General features: G+C 40.1%; 1 protein-coding gene across 1 annotated transcript in view; it reads left to right on the top strand.

Annotated features, from left to right (window-relative positions):
- Nucleotides 1–17,784, top strand: part of FAM131B (family with sequence similarity 131 member B) — a 1,261,947-nt gene that overhangs the window by 1,045,107 nt on the left and 199,056 nt on the right. The window contains exon 2 of the mRNA XM_044079869.1: nucleotides 4,653–4,759. Within this exon, the coding sequence (XP_043935804.1) occupies nucleotides 4,653–4,759 (107 nt within the window). The remainder of the gene's footprint in view (nucleotides 1–4,652; nucleotides 4,760–17,784) is intronic.

Below are 17,784 nucleotides of genomic sequence, written 5' to 3'. Positions count from 1 at the left end.
GAGTGATATTTCACAATTTTCTCATAAGAGCACGACAGGAACATGCTCTATAACTTGTGTCCCTTCCCCCATGTGAAATGGTAAAATGCTGCCACTAATCAGAGCATCTACATACCCGTTCAAAGGGGTGTCCAGTTATTAAAATTAGATATCAAAACAAATGGTAGCATATGACCTAAATCAGCCAGGCTTTCGGAGTGGCCCTGGAATTATCAAACCAGGTATAAGTACTCTGAAATCATTAAAGAATGCACTAATTGACTGGCGAAAATGTAACATCATAAAAATATTTAATAATGAGCAAAATGATTAAAAATGTAAAACAGTAATTTAAATACAAAGAATTAAATCACCAGGAAAATGAATATAATCTTTGCATGACTATCTAAGTCCAGGTAACCTAATCCTCCTCTTGGGCTAATGACTTTGAATAACTATCTAAGTCTAGGTAGACAAGTCCTCCTTTTGGGCTGATGAATTTGCATAACTAGCTAAGTTTAGGTATCACAATCATCCTGCTAAACCTGGTTTGCTCAAATTTAATTGACAGAGTTGGGAAGAGTTGTAGTACCATAAAAAATCATCTAACATTTGTTGTAGGTTGGTGACAGCACTATCCCATGCTAGGTTAGGGAGGTGCATTGCTCTAAAAATATATTTGGGAACAATAACCAGTTTCTAAACATGTAACTTAGCCAAGAAGAACATATGTTTTGCCTCCCACCTATTCAGAAGCATTGTGCATTCCTGAGGCAGTAGCTTTTAATTCAACTGGACCAGCTCTCCATGCCCTGACTAGTTCTAACACCCAAATGCTACACCTTATTATTCCTCTAAAGCCTAAATCTAGCTAAGATTTTTCAATGCCTTACATGCTGCATTAAAAAGAAACAATATTATTTTTCCTTTACCTTTGCACAATCATGTCACCCTTCCACTACATTAATGGACCTCTGAAGTATGAGTAAGGCCCATAGCTGGATTGCTAGGATATAAGCATACTTTTTCAGTGAACCACATGTCCAACACTGTTCTCTACCCTGCTGATGTAAGATCCCAGTTCTAATTGTGGTGTTGTAAACAGATGCTGAATGTTTCTACTATCAGGGTAATAAAAATAGGAGATGGATACAACCTGCTTGGACACCCTACCAATCTCAAAAAAGGGGAATGCCAACCATTCTATAATGTTTGAGCTAATGGCCTTCAGTACAAATGTACGTAGAGAAATGATCTTATAGCTAACCAAGACATCTCACATACATAATGACTGAGACAATGGCTGTTTTAGAATCTGAAAAAAAAAATGTCAGAGGATAATTATCTTGTCTATATAATTGCTGTAAATGATAAAATAGGTTTAACAAATCTGGACTATTGCATCACTGCTTAACAAAATCTTGTTGTTTGATTGACCAGCTTAGATATTACCCTCTCCAGCCACCAGCTAACAGTTTGACAAACACCTTTGTATCTTATGCAAGCAGAGAAATTGGTTTGTAATTTTCTATTCAAACAGCAGCCTTATCCATCTTTTCAGTAAAACAGCTGAGGCCAGCTGCTTTGAATAATGTGAGCTACCTTCCATAGCAGCTCAGTTATACACAGGTAAAGTATCTGCCTCATTTTTTGTGTGTTTTATAAAAATAATCACCATGTACTCTGCCAGGCCCAGGAGTCTTCCATTCTTCCATGAATGGATAGCCTGAAAGATGTCTTATATTAATATGGGCTTGTTTAGTTGTTGTAACTCTCAGAGGACACATTGGAAACATCTATTTCTATTAAACATTTGCTTTTTTCCTGACTCCTGTCTCCAAGCATCCTCCTGTATGCCAATGACATGTCTTTGAGTAATGGCTTCCCTACAGTTGCTTGAGGTGAAATTTATTGAGTATCAGTAGCTCTTAGAAAAAAATGAAAGGCATAAAGCAGAGCATTTTCTCACATAGGAAATAATTGCTGGTGCAATTTCTGAGTATGTACTGGGAATGATTCACTTGTTTTGGTAGATTTCTCCCTTCTTTAAGTTGGTGTGCCCATGGAGCTGGTATGTATAAGTTTGGGGTGCGAGGGAAGAGCCCCTTCCAAAAGACAACTAAAATTATTATTATTATTATTGGCTTTCTGTATTTCAGACATTTATTTTATCCTTTGGCTTATCGGCTTTCTGGAAGTCTGCATTTCATAGCAAAACCTTGAGTAACACTCCAAGATTATTATAGCTCTCAAATTAGTACTTGATACAACAATGTCAAGGACTGTAGAGCATGGATTATAGGTTCATAGGTTCATAGGTTCATACTAGGCTATCTGCCCTAGGGCATTTATAAGCCTAGCTAGAGTATGTTTGGCTTTCGCCACCCATTTTAAATTAATTTTGCTATGCCCTTTTTCGAGATTAGTATACTGTGCCTCTGTCTAACAGTGACACAGAAGTGATACCCGGGGTAAACCTACGATCTCCCATCCACTCATCAAGATTCCTCTTGAAAAGAGTCAATGAGGGACTCTGCCTAACCTGGACTGGGATTTTATTCCAGAGTGAAGGGAGCCTCTGGGTTATGAATCTGTCCCTCCAGCATGTCCTATTTATTTCAGTGCTGAGGTTCAAGTCTCTCGAGCGTGTAGCTCGATGGGATTTGGATTTTTTGAGGTGCAGCATGTCCCTTAATTCCGGATTGGACATGGCCTTATACGTCAGGCACAGGTCACCTCTGAGCAGGCGGTATGCCACTGAGTAGAGCTGGAGTTTCTTTAACCGGGCAGCATATGGCATCTGTTTGAGCCCTTTGATCCTCTTGGTGAGGTACTTTTGGGGTCTTTCCAGTTGCTGCAGGTGTTTGGTAAGGTACATCCCAAAAGGGGCATTGTACTCAATTATGGACCTGATGAGGGATGAGTAAAGAGGCACGATGACCTCCCCTAATCTAGAAGTGAATCTCTTCATGATTAGGTGGGCTATATAAAATGTTTTTCTAACCACTTTGGCCACGTGGTTGTCAAATGAGAGATTGCTATCAAATTGGGTCCCCAGGTCCCTAATTACTTCTTCTGTACTTAATGGATTACCACCTATGTGGTAATTTGTGGGCACTTTGTTTTTGCCAAAGGGGATGACTATACACTTTTTGGCGTTTAGCTTGAGGCCATGGCTCTGGCACCAGTTGTCTGTTTCTACGAGGCCCTTTTGGAGGATGCTTGTGTCGGCTGGAGAGTCGATTATGGCGCCCAGTTTGCAGTCATCTGCGAACTTGGTCAGCCACAGTCCTTCTGTGTTGGCCTGTACCTCCGAGAAATATATACCAAACAAGAGAGGTCCCAGGACTGAGCCTTGTGGGACGCCACTTGTAACTGGTTTGGAGTCTGACATGGCTGCATGTCAAAGTAAACCAAAATATGCTAAATCCATGATAGCTGGAATGCAAAAACACCTTGGCATTTTCACAGGAAACTTAAACAGTTCTGCAAAAGTTAATAGAATCTACAAATTGTCCAAACATACAAGAAACTGAGAGTCTGGGTGAATATGTCACTTAACTTCAATCATCACATACGCAATACAGTAACCAATAATCCAATGCTACTTTCACAAGTTATAATGTTACAAATGTCTTGACAAAATGTACAGTACTTACAACTAAGTTAGCAGTCTTAAATGCATCTACAAACAGACTGCAATGAGTACAGAATAGAACCTGTCATAAATGGAGCATACAGAAGACAGCATTACCATATGGGAAAGAGGAAACTTTCTCATTTCACTTTGAGATACTACCCGACAGCAACAGATTCTCTAGTTCAGTTCTCACCTGGGTACTTTCTGTGTAGAGTCTGCATATCCTCCCTTTCTCCAGGTACACAATTTTCCTCCCATCTTACAAAGAAATGTAGTATACTAATTGGTAACTCTCAGGTGTGCATGAGTGTGTGCGTGTTTGTGTGTGCACGTGTGTTTGTGTGTGTGAAGTGAGTGATACAGAAAACAAAAGACCTAGCAATCTTCTTCAATTCCTACTTGCCTAGTAACATTTGTGTTTGGTGGTGGCTGCCCAGGGGGTCAATATAGCAGCTGGATGTGACTTATAATTCTGGAATTGAAATTTGAACCACTGAAAGTCATTATATCACATTGTTAGCATTTAAGCAAAACAAAAGAACATTCAAACCCCTTTACCTTCGGCATTGGTAGAAGTACTTCCTCATTGCTATCTAGCGCATACAACGCTTTTTCACTCAGAGGCCCAAAATCTGTGTAATTTCATTCCACCTTCTGCATATGGCATGTTGGCAATATTTTCTTTCTCTAGACATCTCAAAGCACTACTTTGCAAAGAAACTGAGGGAAATGCAGAGGTGATATTACACAATTCATTGATCTTATTAGCATATTTCCTAATATAATTGGTCAGGGGTTGAATGGAGTTTATTTATTTATTTATTGATTGTTGTTATTTTTTTGTGATGCTGTTAATTGTTTGGATTTAACTATTTTATGACAGAAAAGGGGCTCCAGAAGTTCATTTCATTTAGTTGTTGGTATGGGGGAGGAGTACCTGAGATTAAAATAAATAAATAAAATGTAATGTCTTTGGACAGTTTTTTGACTCTTACAAATGCTAATGATGAATTCTCCTGCTTTCCCTTCCTAGCCGGTGATGCAGTACCCGTGGAGTGTAAGTCAAAAGACACCAGCCATGTCCATATGGACAGTACCTCCTCTCTGCCAGGTAGCACTACCCACAGGCCGTCAACAGAGGTAAGCAAACCACCAGTCTCATTAATGTCACACAAACATGTTCCTATAAACTGGTCTTGGGATATGCCTTATATAAATAGTCAATACTATAATACTCTTACCTAATGATTACAACTTATTGCCAGTTAAACCTGACCTAATTTTCAACCATTTCTATGTTGTCTGTATTAAAAAAATCCAAGGCTTGCAGCTATACTTGTATAATATTATGAATGTTAAACTTAGCACTTAGTATGTGTTGTACTCATTGATGGCCCTAGACTCCTTGTTTATCTGTGGGGTGATCCAGACTTCTTACCTATCTGTGTGGCAATGTTTTGAGTAAGACAGCTGTAGGGTAAGAAATAGCCTGCATTCCCTCTAGACTCCTTGTTTATCTGTGGGGTGATCCAGACTTCTTACCTATCTGTGTGGCAATGTTTTGAGTAAGACAGCTGTAGGGTAAGAAATAGCCTGCATTCCCTCTAAAGTTACATGTTGGTGTTGTAACCAAACTGTAAGGGAAAAGCATTTATAATAAAAGAACTACACCATAGTCAGCTGAAATACATGAGATTAAAAGCCTTGCAAACACAGGGAATTTGTAAAAGCTAGCAAAGAAACTAAGGTTTTGTAAACATGGTAAATTGGGTGTTGTCCCACTGCAGAGGGAAATGTGGTCATTAGTAACTGTCTGACACATTTTATTACATTTTGTTTCCCCTCAAGCATTTAGTGGAAAATAAAATGAGCCAAACTGAAATCAGAGGGACTTAGCCCAATATCACAAGTTATACTCAAAACATCATAAGGTGAATGCATTCAGTGACTATCTTCTTATTACCTGTGAAGCTCTTATTTTCTGGACGAATTTCATTTTCTTGGATATTCTTTTGTTCAACAGAATGAAATGTGAAGTTATACTCAAAACATCATAAGGTGAATGCATTCAGTGACTATCTTCTTATTACCTGTGAAGCTCTTATTTTCTGGGCGAATTTCATTTTCTTGGATATTCTTTTGTTGAACAGAATGAAATGTGGGTGATTTTATGCAAGCATTCATTTTACTGAATGTCCGTATTGACAAATGATTCATTTGTCAAAATAGGTAAGTGGGTTTTTATTTGGGGGAGGTGTGTGTCTGTGTGTTTACAGGTTAGTGTTAAAGTCAGGGACAGATAAGGAGATAGATTAGGTGTTTGACTGCATGTTTGTGGTTAGGATTGGAGTCGGAGTTAGGTGCATACCTTTCAACTATACAGATTTTCACAGAATGTCCAAGATATTTGTATTAGTTGACTTGCTGGATAATTCTTTTCTTCTGGGGAGAGGAAGATAAGTTGGGAACAGATTTGAGATCCTCTGCACTGAGTATCATGCTTTACAAAAAAGGGGGTGAAAACAATAGTGTCAATACAAAAACATCAGAAAATGTCCCGCACATTTTATTAAATTTTATGCCACACTGCATAATACATCTAAAAGGAGAACCAAATAGTTAAGACTGATTTTTTCTCAGACCTACATATTGCATTACAAGAGTAATAGGTTAATATGATGGTTGACTTGAATCTTCGGCCATATTCATTTACATTATTAAGTTGTACCATGGCTTCCTGGATTGGATAGGCTTACTATATGGTTTCTATTAAAATAGCAGCCCTTAATGCCATTCATTAAGTCATGCAGATGAAATTGCATTATCCCATCAATGAACATGCTAGTTGAATACTGAGTAGGCATTACTGTCATTTGTAGAATTCTCTTAATCGCTGGTTGTCAGTTCGAACTGTCAGTGTAGATAGCAGTGTGTAATAGGAGGCATACAGGGAATTAAAAGCTATTTTGGTCATTTATTTGAATTGCAGTAGATTAAAACTCTGATTTGGTGATATGAAATGCTGCCTCCGATATTCTTTTTGAGTATAAATAAACTAATTCCAATGGTAAATTACAGTTGTATTTTACCAAAGATCATTCTGGCACAGCAGTGATTGCAAAGTTCATACTTCCTTACTGTGGTTCAAATAATTCTGACTTAAAAGTACCATTAAAGACATGAAACTTGAGTTAAAATTGCCATTTAAAGACAGGAAACTTGACAAGAAGCAAAAGGAAGTACAGAAATATGTCTTCCTATTATTCATAGATAACTAAGAAAAAGGATGCAAATGGCAAAATCTTACTGCACACCAGTGGTGATAGTGTGCAAAGTACATGATAAAACCCATGATGAATAATTGCTAATGCAGCTGACAATCAGGGATGGAAAGCACTAGCCCTGACAGCTCATGTTGTAAGATAACACATAAACAGAGGGATTCCAACTTTAGACAGCCTTAGTCTGCCTAAGTGGCTGCCTGAAAGCTGTCATTTGTGCAGCACAGTGGTCCCTGTATCTTTAATTAATTTCCAAGTAAAGGCATTGTCACCCAGTCATGTTTCTTTTGAACTATGATAACTCTTGGCTACACACACAGTATATATGTACAGGCTTATCTACACATACATACATGCGTATACACATATATTTGTTTACCTATTTATGCATGCATATGTGTATTTATGTATCTGTGACTGAAAACCTAGATGGTCTGACTGGGCTATGTCCATTTTCAGTGGTGGGACAGGGAGAAAACCTGCACAGCAAACTGAAATCGTGTTAACGATTTTTAGACATATATGTTAAATGTACTATTGCAATCATTACATAATTCAAGATGCATCAAGATTATAGAATTTATAAGAAATATAGTTAAAGGTGTCATCAGCATATGGTTTAAGGGCATACACAACTTATATGTACTTGTGAGTTAAGATTTTTTTTGCTAGAATAATAGTACAGCACTGTGGATGTAAACTCACATATGCAGAAATAGATTAGGTTCCCTAATATGGTATAATGCCTTCATTGATGTTTATAATACCTGCATAACTCTCAAACTCTTAGGACAAGAATTCTCGACAAAGACAGAGATAATGGGGGGGGGGGCGCTAAGCCCCAAAACCTGGGACAGATTTTAAGTATTGCTCTTTTAAACTTAAAAGTTGCTAGAATAACAGATTTTGCATTAGCATGCATTTTCTGAAGGATAAGAACACAAAAATGCAAATTTCTGTCATTATTTGTACTTTCAGTCCTCAATGATTTACCAGGTACCACACATTTTAAGGAAGAGACCTAAAATTGGATTAAAAAAATCTGGATATTCTTGTGGAAATCTAGATAGTTGAGAACTATGTCTATCTGGTCTCGGTATTGCTGGTGTATAATTGCATTGCTCATGATTCTCTGCTGTGTAGCTCTTGGCAGTCTTTTCTCATGCACAGCCTCATAGGGCTGAACAAAACTGTACACACACTGACTGACATGACTGTCTCACAAACACATAATGAAGTGCTCATTTTGAGTACTACACAGGAATACATAAGAAAATTGGTTTTGAATTGCATGTATTTCTTGTGTGTACCAGTTACTCGGCTGTGATGCAGTTATCTCTGTATCTCAATAATAAAGTATTGTTACAAACACACACACACACACACACACACACACACACACACACGTGCACACGCACCAAATGTATGTATACATAGACATCCATGTATGTGTGTTTAATACACATTTTGCTTCTTTGCAGTTCTCAAATGGCAAAACAGCACTGCTGTAGTTAAGAAAAAGTTGTGCTGGAAATCAAATATATGAGCTATTCTTCTTCCACCACAAAAATCTTCATAATATTAGAATGCATCTAACTGTTTTGAAGATGAGGCAGAAGCTTACTGATACCGACTTGTTCTTTCTTGAATTACATCCACACGTGTTCTTTCTTTAATAGTATGTAGTAATGTTTTATTAATGCGTGCTGAGTACCTTGGTTATTACTGACCAGCTGAAGCCTAATTTCTGAGGGCGTGTTTGGTGTCAACATCTGGTTTAAACTCTGATTAGGGCTAGGAACAGCTGCTGTTTGGAAAGTAGAGTATTCTGGGAATGGAATCAAATCTCAGTGTTTACAGACACCTGAAAACCTAAAAAAAAATATGTCAAATAAGTCTAAATCAACTGCTTTCAGTATCAACAGTATTTTTCATCTTTTTCCCAATATGCTTCATTGATTGCCCTGCTGTGAGAGGCACAGTCTGTACTTTTCCTTCACAGGCTATAAAATTATTTTCCAGCTTTTGTGAGCTACCTTTCAGATATGATTGCCCTGACACAGAAAGACAGGTTCACTTTAAATGTCATTTTCTCATGTATAGCATGTGGTATTCTGAAGACAGTAGACGCAGAAGTAAATCAAAATATAGCTTTTAAAAAAGTTTAACACTCAAGGCTACAAAGCAAACTTCAGAAAAAAATATATTCTCGCCAACAGATGAATATGCTCTTAAACAGAGTTCTTCACTGTCTGAGTAAAAAAGCTTAAAAATGCAGCAAACTTCAAAGGCAGTTAAATTTGTTGCACACTAGGAAATAAATTGATTCTTACCTAGCAGATCACACTCCAGGCCAACAGTTATACATTTTTTCTAGAGCTTCCAATCTAGGCAGCTGTAGATATCCTTTCTTCATGAGACAGGCATGCTGATCTACCTCCAATTAAGACTTGATAGTCTCTATTTGAACTGAGACTTCTGATACTCAGGACCAGAGCCATACCTGGTTCATTTATCACTTGTGCTGCTCCCTTTCTGGCACCCCTCATTCTTAGGTAAAGGAGAGAAAAAAAATTGTTGTTTCACCAATTTTGGTGCGCCTTCATTCTTTTATGAAGAACACCAGGTCCTAGTGCCCTTATGCTCTATGTAAGTGTAAGAAACAAGCAAACAAAGAAATAAAAAAGAATGGTCTCTGATCTGGTGCCCCTTCTCGCTTAAAGGAACACTCCACCCTCTCAAACAGTTTAACTCAATCGTTGGGTTTCTTTTCTCCCTAAAATATGGTTCCAGCATTATGTATGTACCAGAAACCTGCTTGTAGTTTTTAAAACATTTATTTCCTTGCACTGGAGTCAAACGAAGGGAAAGCCCACCTACTTTTTTTTTAAACTAAACTTCTCACATACTTTGCAGAGAAGTTAGTCTCCACCTGCATGACATATCATAGACACAGTTAAATCTGTAATTTACCCTGTTCGGTACTGCTGTCAATCTTAGATGAGCAATTAATCCTGCTGTCAGGAACAAACAGAAAGCTGTGGAATTGTTTCCACTGTTTTTATTGCAGTGGGGAGGAGAACTTAACACTCCCCTTTCATAGCAAAACAAAGCAATTAGATCAGTCAGGGGTTTAAAGGCAATTGTCAACTATTCTGACAAATTTACATAAGCAGCAACACGGTATTGGAATTCTAAGCTTTAAATGTTATTTATAATAGTTTGTGTTAAGATAACTTAAGAGTAGTAGCAAAGATTTCTGTGACATTTAGAGAAAAGTCAGTAAATATTTTTTCTTGTAAAGTATAAATGCAATTTACCATTTTCAAGCACCCCCACCCCCCCACACACACGCACACACACAACTCCCAAGGTGTGATAAGAGATCTAGGGGCACAGGTAGATAGTAACCTCTCCTTTGACAACCTTGTTGCCACTGTAGTTAGAAAGTCCTTCTATGTGGCACACCTCATTACAAAAGGGTTCTCAACCAGGAAGAAAGAAATCATAATCCCTCTCTACTCATTCCCCATTAGATCCATTATAGAGTACAAAGCCCCATTTGGCATGCACCTCACTAGACACCTACAACAACTGGAAAGGCCACAAAAATTCCTCACAAAGAGGATCCTAGGACAGACTCAAAAAACTCCGGCTATACTCCGTCTCATATTGCTTAGAGGCGATCTCTTCTTGGCATACAAAGCCATGTTTGACCCAGTGTTGCTAGACATGCTTCATCTGAAAAGTCTCAATCTCTCCGCACCACACGCTCCAAAGACCTCAACCTCATCACAACAATAAACAGAACCTGCTGGAGGGACAGGTTCCTAACCCAGAGACTTCCCATACTCTGGAATAAACTCCCCATTCATGTCAAGGAGAGCACTTCACTAGCCCTCTTCAAGAAAAATCTTGACGAGTAGATGGGTAACAGGAAATTCACCCCGGGGGATCACTTTCAACAGCCTTGCTTGATAGGGGCACAAGGAATTAATGTCTGGCAACAGGATGACTGGGAATATTCTTGGGCTAGGCTTGTGTTGGATCCAGGGCCATTAGCCTAGTACCCACCTATGAACCTATGAATCCATAAATAATAATAAATAATAATAAATAAATAAATAAAATAAAATTAAGCTGCTCCAGTGATGTAAAGAGATAATACCATGACTATGGCCCAGCCAACCTGTGTTCCATTACTGGCTCAGGTGACAGATGGAGTGTCAGGGAAGGTATGGGAGTGTCCATTCCAGGTGGGAGGAAGCTTGTTGATATGCTTCCTAAGGAGGGCATGGTCCACAGAAGGGAGTTGCCTTTGAATGTAAAAATAACAATCATTGTAGGTAGGGAAAGGAAAGTGCATAGGTCATTAAAAAAAAAAAAAAAAAGAAACCTGCATGGAAGCACAGATGAGCCGAGTCTCAGGTTGGGGAGTTGCTGGTAGACCTGGCATGGACATTGGTACTAGAGGCCAGACCAGTAACAATGAGGTCTGAGGGGACCAAAAAAGAAAAAAGAATGAATCATAAATTTGATCTCATAATGATTCGTTAACCATGAAGGAATTTATTCTATAGATAATACACATAGTAAATTAACTGCTCTTAAAAATCAACATTATTTGTATAATATTTACATTCCACAATTGCATTAGCATGCTTTAAATCCAAAATGTTTAACATATAGCATTTCTTCTAATAATTATATCACATATTGTACTCAATATCCCGAATGCAGGTGATAACATTTGCCCAGATGAGCCTATCCTATTTGTGCCGACATGCCGGAGTCTCTAGGGGTTTGCTTGCTCTGGTAGGGTTCAAAGTGTTCCCTGGTTCAGCAGCTGCATCTTGCTGCTCAACATTCTGAATGGCTTCTGCTGTGGAAATGCAAGTCAGGGTGTTCAGTATGGATGTTAAATGACTTTCATACCTACTTGATGTATATTCAAAACAGTTGTATTTTCAAGGTCAGAATCTGTAGAATGCAATCACATTCATTGCTTACTGGATTCATTAAACAAAGCTTTTGAAGTCTTAGTCAGTACTCAAACCCATTAGACAGTTCTCAGTATATGGTCAGCAGGTGCTTTAAATATTCTTCTACATGGTCTTTCCTCGAACCTTTTCTTTCAAATCTATTTGCAGGATACATTTTTGTTTAGGTATGAGTACTGTCAGTGGCAGAATGTACTGCAGTGAAGGGAAAACATAGTTAACACGTGCTTAGTACTTGTAAGCAGTGATTCAACAGACAGCCTGAATCTAAATAAAGGGATGGTAGGTGGTAGCCATCTGGGTAGCCTTGAATTCAACTTCCTCTTTAAGGCTGTGTAAGAGAAATTGACGTTGCTGTTTTTATTGCACGTTTTCATAATTTTTGGTATTCAATTATAAAAGGATTTTTATATTTTGCTTCCATGCAAAAAATACTTAAGCAATAATGCATGACTCTGTGTGGATATATCATATTTTTTTACCCACAGTTGGTATGATTTGATCAAGAGTGTGAAGCCCAAGTGAATAAACCTCATAGTCTTCCTCAGCCATCGAACAGCAACACCTGTCCTTAGCAATCCCTAAAGCACACATCAAAAGCAGCACCTAACACCAGACATAAGCCTACACCTAATGATCCCCCAAGAGCAAAGGCAATAAGGCAAACAAACATTCTACACAGTACTCTTGTCATAGGGGATTTTATTGTACAAAGCACAGATTCCCCTTTAATCAGGCTGGACAAAGAGAAGATAATGGTTAATTGCCTATCAGGAGCTTGGATCCGTAATATCATACATGTACTCAGATTACTGCACCATGTGTACTAATATGATTTTATCCTAGTCCATGTGGATGTAACTGACCTGAAACGTACCTCACTGGACTATATGAAAAGAAACATTATGGATATCTCTGAATGTGTCAGAGACAGTTATGTGCCTTGCAATGAGCAGCATTCCTACCTTCAACAATGATGATGCCACAGTATGAACAGAAAATGATTGCTTTTAATTGGTGGATTAGTTCTAGTGTTACTCTATGGAAATCCAATATTTATCAGCATGAGAGGACATGGTTAACACACCACATTGCTTTGCCAAAGATGGTCTATACTTGTCCTCCTTGGGCTTTTGGATATTGAATAAAACATTACCCATCCCCTTACAGTCTTTTTAGGCATATCAAAATGACAAAACTACCAGCATAGCAACAAAAAAAAAAATCAAAGGAACTTTAAGGTGTTATTGCTCAATGCTAGGAGCCTAAACAAGTAATTCCACTCCCTACAAGCTCTCCTCACTCTGGAGAATGTACACATCTGTGCTATTACTGAGCCTTGGTTAAAAGCTGCAGAAAGTACTCCAGCAGTGGAAGGCAACAGCGCCTCCTACACATTTAGACCAACAGCAGCACAGATGGGCCAGTGATGGAGGAGGTGTCTCAGTCTACCTTAGCAACAAATACAATGCCAGGTCGGTTAAAAAGGATGATGCCCTGGAGTTCACCCATGTCCAAGTCTCCATAGACAAGGTTCCTTATCATGTCCTGGCCAGCTACAGGTTGTCCTCTATGACCCACAAAGCGATAGACTTCCACATTCAACCAAATAACCTATTCATGGGAGACTTTAATTACCCCTCTATAGACTGGGAACCATACACTGCCTCTAACTCACAGGCACAATGTTTCCTGGACTTTATCAACACAAACACCCTAGACCAGAGAGTGTGCACTCCAACAAGAGGATCAAACATATTGCATCTAGTATTCACCAACATGGAAGAGTGTTGCCCACCCCATGTCATGTCCTCATTGGTGAGGTCAGACCACAAAACTGTGTCCCTTGAAATAAAGATTAACCTGGAAAACCCAACTAAACCAATAAGAGTTAAGAACTAATTCAGAATCAAATTTCACCCTATTAAATGACAGTCTGTCAAAATTCATGGCTCCCTCAAACCCTGAAAACACAACTACCTATGCAGAATTATTTGCAAAAACCCTATACAAACATGTAAATGGCTGCACTGAGGCTGTCATACTTACTATATGTAAGCCTAGATTTAACACCAAAAACAAACCCACACTGGTGGAATCCTTACCGTAACAAGATATATAACAAATGAAAAAAAGCCACAGCCAAAATGGGAAACAGCAACTCTCATTCAGACAAGAGCTCTCTGATTCAATTAAACCAGAAACTGAGAGGTCAAACGAAGTCCAACAAGTTCAATTATGCAGTCAGGATAGCCTTCCAGGCTAAGGACAATCACAAGGTCTTCTTCAGCTATGTCAGGAACCTTGAAGGTGACACTCAGCAGTGTGCACAACTGGTGGTAAATGGCACAATCTTCGCTACCCAGGGTGACATAGTGAATATACTGGCTAATAAATTAACTCTAACTTCATCTGCCACTACCCCTGTCAAACCACTTCTAGCACATCCTCCCAACCATTAACAGGGAGCAGGTCATGGTGGTGCTCACTAAGACCAAAAAATACTGCTAAATTGAGTCCCAGCAATATCCATGGTTTCCCCCTAAATAGCCTATAACATGATCTATCAGGATCACTTGAAGCACTCTTCAGCTACAGCCTCAAAACAAGTTACATGCCAAGTGAATGGAAGGCAGCAAGAGTCATCCCTCTTCATAAATGTGGACCATCAACCAAGGCTGGAAACTAATGACCCTTCAGTCTGACAAGTCTGATATCCAAAGCCATGGAATGAATTATCATGCAAATGATCAACAAGGACAATGGCACCCCGCAGACACTGGACCCATCCCAGTTTTGCTTTGTTAAATGAAAGTCTTGCTTACTATGCTTGATAGACTTCTTCAAGACGGTCACCAAAGATATGGATAAGAGGAAAACAGTGCATTTTGCCTACTGTGACCTGACCGAGTTGTTCAATACAATTCCCTATCAGGTATTATTGACAAACTCTCAAAACTTGGCATAAATCCTTACATAACTCACTGGATTGATGTCTATCTCACAGATAGGACCTAAGAAATCAGGATTGTTGACACCACCAGTCACCAGCAGAGTACCCCAGGGCTCTGTGTTGGACTCTCTACTGTTTGGCATTTACTTCTTGGAAGTCAAGGCTAATGAAAAAGGTCTCTGGCTCACCAAGTTCGCAGATGACTGTAAATCAAAAACTGTTATAGATTTCCACATGACACTAACATGATATGAAAGGGTCTAACAAAAAAGTACAGTTGTGTACACTTACCATAAATGTAAATATTCGAGTGTATTCACTGTTGTAGTCATCACACTTGGGTTATCTGCCAGCAGGTAGCCCTCAGTCAGCCCAAATACCAGAGACTTAGTATTTCTGCATTGGTTGCTATTGCTTCAGGACTGACGTCACATCATCAGGGGTATAAAAACAGGCAGCCGACACCATTACATCAGTTTTTCTTGCCCCAAATATCAGCCCCCCCCCCCAAAAGTGAGCTAAGTTATGATGGAAAAACGCCACCAGTAAAAAGTAAATACCAATATCCCTCTAAGGGGTGAGTAAGACAAATAGAGAAGGAGAGAGAGAGAGAGAGAGAGAGAGAGAGAGAGAGAGACAAGGGGGTTGGAGGGTGGGAAACCAGGACTGCAACAGTGAATACCCTCGAACATCTACATTTATGGTACGTGTACACAACTGTACTATGTTCTTTGTGTTTCACTGTTGCAGTCATCACAATTGGGTTGATTCCCAAAACTGAAGAATGGGTGGAGGCAGTCAAGAAGAGTTGGGGCTGGCTAGTATGCCATGCAGGACGTCTGTTGCAAAACCCGCCCTGGATTTGGAAAAGATAGGCAGGTGGTAATGCTTGGTGAAGGTTTGAACAGAACTCCAAGTAGCAGCTTCCAGAATGTCCCTGGTAGGGACTCTTCTGAGAAAAGCTGTAGAGGTTGCCCTAGTGGAATACGTTTGGACCCCTTAGGGGGTGGTTTCCCATGGTGTTTGTAACTGTTTTGATATGGGCTTGCCCTCTGCCCCTGGTGCAAAGCTGACTAGTAAGTGGTCATATTTCCTGAAGGGTTTAGTCCTATCAAGGTAGAATCTGAGCTGTCTGTGCACATCTAAAGAGTGTAGAATCCTTTCACCCTTATTTTGAGGATTAGGGAAAAAGGTGGGCAAATGGATAGATTGGTTGAGAGCCACACTGGACACCACTTTAGGCATAAAAGTAGGGTTAGTTCTGAGGGAGACCCTGTCAGCATGAAAAATAATTAAGGGTTCCATGGCCATAAGTGCTTGTAGCTCTGACGCTCTTCTAGCTGAAGTGATGACCAGAAGCAAGGCTGTTTTCCAAGAGAGGAATTTTAACTCTGCTGACACTGCAGGTTTAAAGGGGGGTAGCATGAGCTTTTCCAGCACAATGTTAAGGTCCCAAGCAGGGGTGTGGGTTCTTCTTGGTGGCCTTAAGTTGTTAGCCCCTCTCAAGAACTGCTTGGTGAGAGGGTGTGAGAAGAGAGGTGGCTCAGTGCTGTAATGAGCAGAGATGACAGAGGCATGGATCTTAATGGAAGAGAAGGATAGGCCTCTGTGGAGTAGGTCTGCTAGGTAATCCAGGATGAGAGTTAAGGAGGGCTGAGCTGAGTCCGCTCATTTAGAGTGAATCCAGGAACAATACTTTTTCCACTTATCAGTGTAGGATTTCCTTGTACTGGTTCTTCTGGCTTCACAAATGACATCCAGCACCTGTTTGCTTAGGCTGGGCACTGGACGAGAATTCAAGGAATAAGCCTGGCTGCAAGGTTCAGGGTCTGCAGTTGCGGATGCAAGATCTGTCCCTCCTGCTGAGTGAGGAGGGTTGGGATCTGGGGTAGGTGCCATGGTGGCACCGATGAAAGACTGCGCAGTAGTGGGTACCAGTGTTGGTGTGGCCAGTCTGGGGCAATTAGAATTGCCCTTATTTTTTTCTGCCTTATCTTGAGTAGTGCTCTTGCAAGAAGAGGCAGAGGGGGAAATGGATAGATTGAGAAGTTTTCCCACTGGAAGGATAGGGCATCTACATTCCAGGCCTTACTGTGAGGTACCCTGGTGCAGAATTTGCTGAGCTGGTGTTTGCAGGGGGAGGCAAATAGGTCCACCTTCGGGGTACCCCATTTCTAGGCTAAAAGGCTGAAGGTGTTGATGTCTAATTGCCACTCAAGAGGGTCTAGGAGATTTCCGCTTAAGTCGTCTGCCAGAGAGTTTTGTTTGCCTGGCAGGAATTGAGCTTGCAGGCGAATCTGCATAGCCAAGGCCATGTTCCACATGTTCATGGCTACACTGCAGAGGGGATAAGAGTGGGTTCCCCCCTGCTTGTTGATGTACCACATCACTGTGGTGTTGTCAGTTTTTATTAGAAGGGGCCCTGGTGATAGTAGGGATCTGAAAGCTGTCAGAGCATGCTGAACAGCTAGCATCTCTTTTTGGTTGATGTGCAGATGAATTTGGTTTGGGCTCCAGTGGCCCTGAATGCGCCTGCCGTCCAGATGTGCACCCCAGGCATAGTCTGATGCATCTGTGGTTAGGGTCTGGGTGGCTTGGGGTTGTGTAAAGGCAAGTCCCTTGTTGTGGTTGCATGCTGCTGCCCACCAAAGAAACTCTGTCCTGAGACAAGGTATGATAGTTTCCAGGTCCTGAGAATGTTGGCACCAAACACTTTTTAAGTACCATTGAAGTTTCCTCATATACGGTCTGGCATATGTAATTAGTAGAATGCAGGAGGCCATGAACCCTAGAGCCTACAGGATTTTTCTTGTGGATAGCTGGGTTCTGGTGACCATTTCAGCAAAGTAGCCTATCAGATAGGCTTGTTTTTCTGGAGTAAGGAATGCGATCTGGGATGCTGTGCCCCAGCTTGCTCCCAGGAATACAATT

Source organism: Protopterus annectens, chromosome 8.part0 (assembly GCF_019279795.1).
Source record: "Protopterus annectens isolate FY-2018-M chromosome 8.part0, PAN1.0, whole genome shotgun sequence".
NCBI lineage: Eukaryota > Metazoa > Chordata > Ceratodontiformes > Protopteridae > Protopterus > Protopterus annectens.
Note: the sequence above shows the minus strand (reverse complement) of the source record. Positions and strands in the feature narration are given on the sequence as shown.